General features: G+C 35.6%; 1 protein-coding gene across 1 annotated transcript; it reads left to right on the top strand.

The window, feature by feature from the left end:
* The first annotated feature begins 1,195 nt into the window (after nt 1-1,195).
* On the top strand, nt 1,196-2,131 carry LOC112940893 (putative protein TIC 214 N-terminal part). The gene is given in 3 exon segments (XM_069294155.1): nt 1,196-1,709; nt 1,712-1,965; nt 1,967-2,131. Coding segments are annotated over 3 exon segments (933 nt in total).
* The last annotated feature ends 573 nt before the right edge of the window (nt 2,132-2,704 follow it).

The raw sequence follows: 2,704 nt of genomic DNA, 5'->3' as shown, positions 1-2,704 counted from the left end.
TTCACACCTTTTAACACACCCTTCTTATAGACCTATAGAGATAAACGTGCTTTCACGTCTTCTTAACCCGAAATGGATGGGGAGAGAAAAGGTTCCTTTTTTTAGGGTACTCCCGGGAACAGATCCAGTGGAGAAGGGGTGGGGCGTGTAGGGTAGAGGATTAGAGCATGTGGATATGAACCATGGTGTCGGGGGTTCGAATCCCTCCTCGCCCATAACTTGTCCAAGAAGGAATTACCTTTCCCTCTGGGGGTTGGAAAATCATGATCGGAATAGCAAACCAAAAGCTATGGAACTTGGGTGTGGGTCTTTTATCGAAATGGAATGTCTTTTTATCTTTTTATTTATCATTAATGGGGGAATCATTACACATAGTATGCCCGATCAGCATATTTTTTTGTTTTATGCCCCGTAACTCTTCCTTGGCCAGTCTTGGGCAGAATAGTAGAGCATGCATTAGGACCATAAGAAAAAATCCTTCCTCGTCATTAATATCTTTGCTCGCTGCAATTGTGACCTCTCGGGAGAATCGATGACTTCATCAAAGATGCAGTGCTTGTACGTCTGAGACTTCTTAATTGTCTAGTTGTAAATATCCCCAGGGATATGGAACGAAGGACTATCTCGTTCTTAGACCGAGGTACTGATGGTGATTTTCTAATCTCACAGGACAAAATACGATACGATGAGATAGAATGCAATAGAAAAAAAAGACAGGGAACGAGTTACCTACTCTTAACGGCCAAAGCGAGCTCCTTTATTCTCATTCTGAATTACAGAATTCATAATCAATCAAATCACCCCAAGTAGGATTCAAACATATGACAAATATCTTAATAGACGACCGCTCTACCACTGAGGTACTGAGGAACAACATGAGATTCGATCTCAAAGAGTTCAATTCCTGTTCCCAACCCATGACCAATATGAGCTCGAAACTTCCTTTGTAACTCCGAAACTTCTTTGTAGTGATTCCCTTACATGCCTCATTTCACAGGAACCTCAAAGTGGTTCTATTTCATTATATTCCATGCATATCAAAATTCGATTAATTTAATATCCTTTTGTTGTCATTGACATAACAGATGTTGTTTCTAGTCTATCTATGTCTATTTTTTTCTATGTATGGAAAGTTCAAAAATCATCATATAATAATCCAGAAATTGCAATAGAAAAGAAATAAGGGAGGTTTGTGATGATTTTTTAATCTTTTATACTATGTAATCTAGTATCCTTATGCATGAAGATAATAAATTCGGTCGTTGTGGTCGGACTCTATTGTGGATTTATGACCACATTCTCCATATGGGCCTCCTATCTCTTCCTTCTTCGAGCTCTGGTTATGGAAGAAGGAACTGAGAAGAAGGTATCAGCAACAACTGGTTTTATTATGGGACAACTTATGATGTTCATATCGATCTATTGTGCGCCTCTCCATCTAGAATTAGGTAGACCTCATACAATAACTGTCTTAGCTCTACCATATCTTTTGTTTCATTTCTTCTGGAACAATTCCAAACACTTTTTTGATTATGGATCTACTACAAAAAATTCAATGTGTAATCTCAACATTCAATGTGTATTCCTGAATAATCTTATTTTTCAATTATTTAACCATTTCATTTTACCAATTTCAATGTTAGCAAGATTAGTCAACATTTATCTCTTTCGATTCCCCAACAAGATCTTATTTGTAACAAGTGGTTTTGTTGGTGGTTAATTGGTCACATTTTATTCATGAAATGGCTTGGATTGGTATTAGTTTGGATACGACAATATCATTCTATTAGATCGAATAAGTACATTCGATAAAATAATTACCTTGTATTAGAATTTAGAAATTATATTGCTCGGATCTTTAGTATTCTCTTATTTATTACATGTGTCTACTATTGAAGCATAGTACCCTCACCCATTATTATTATGATACTGAAACAAGTATCAAAAACAGAAGAAAGGGTGGAAAGGTGAGGAAGAAAGAGATGTAGAAATAGAAACTTTTCCCGAAATGAAGCGGACTAAACAGGAACAAGAGGGATCCATTGAAGAAGATCCTTATCCTTCCCTTTTTTCGGAAGAAGGGTGGGATCTGGACAAAACCGATGAAATGAAAGAAATTCGAGTGAATTGAAAGGACAAAATAAAGGATAAATTCCACTCTCACCTTACAGAGACAGACTATAACAATATTTATACTAGTTATAGTCTAATTTATGATTATCAAGATTAATATGTGAATAATAATAACACGGGGAATCTAGAAAATTGTAAATCACAACTCCTTGATTAAAAAATGAAAATCAAGAACAAGAACAAGAACAAGAGATCTTCTGGTATCAAAAACCTCTTGTGAGTCTTCTTTTCGATTATAATCGATGGAATCGACCATTCGTTACATAAAGAATAATCTATTAGAGCAGGCTGTAAGAGCAGAAATGTCACAATATTTTTTTGACACATGTAAAAGTGATGGAAAACAAAGAATGTCTTTACATACTCGCGAAGTTTATTACCTTTTTGGAAAATGATAAAAAGAAAGATACCCCTATTGTCACTCCAAAAACCACTTGCTAATGAGCTGGACAGTCAGTGGGTTTCTACCAAAAAAGAAAAATGTACTAATCTAAACAAGGAATTTTTAAATGGACTTGAAATTCTAAACATGAAATCTCTTTCTCTGGATATACTCGTAACAAGGACTAGA

The sequence above is a fragment of the Solanum lycopersicum genome, chromosome 2 (assembly GCF_036512215.1).
Source record: "Solanum lycopersicum chromosome 2, SLM_r2.1".
NCBI lineage: Eukaryota > Viridiplantae > Streptophyta > Magnoliopsida > Solanales > Solanaceae > Solanum > Solanum lycopersicum.
Note: the sequence above shows the minus strand (reverse complement) of the source record. Positions and strands in the feature narration are given on the sequence as shown.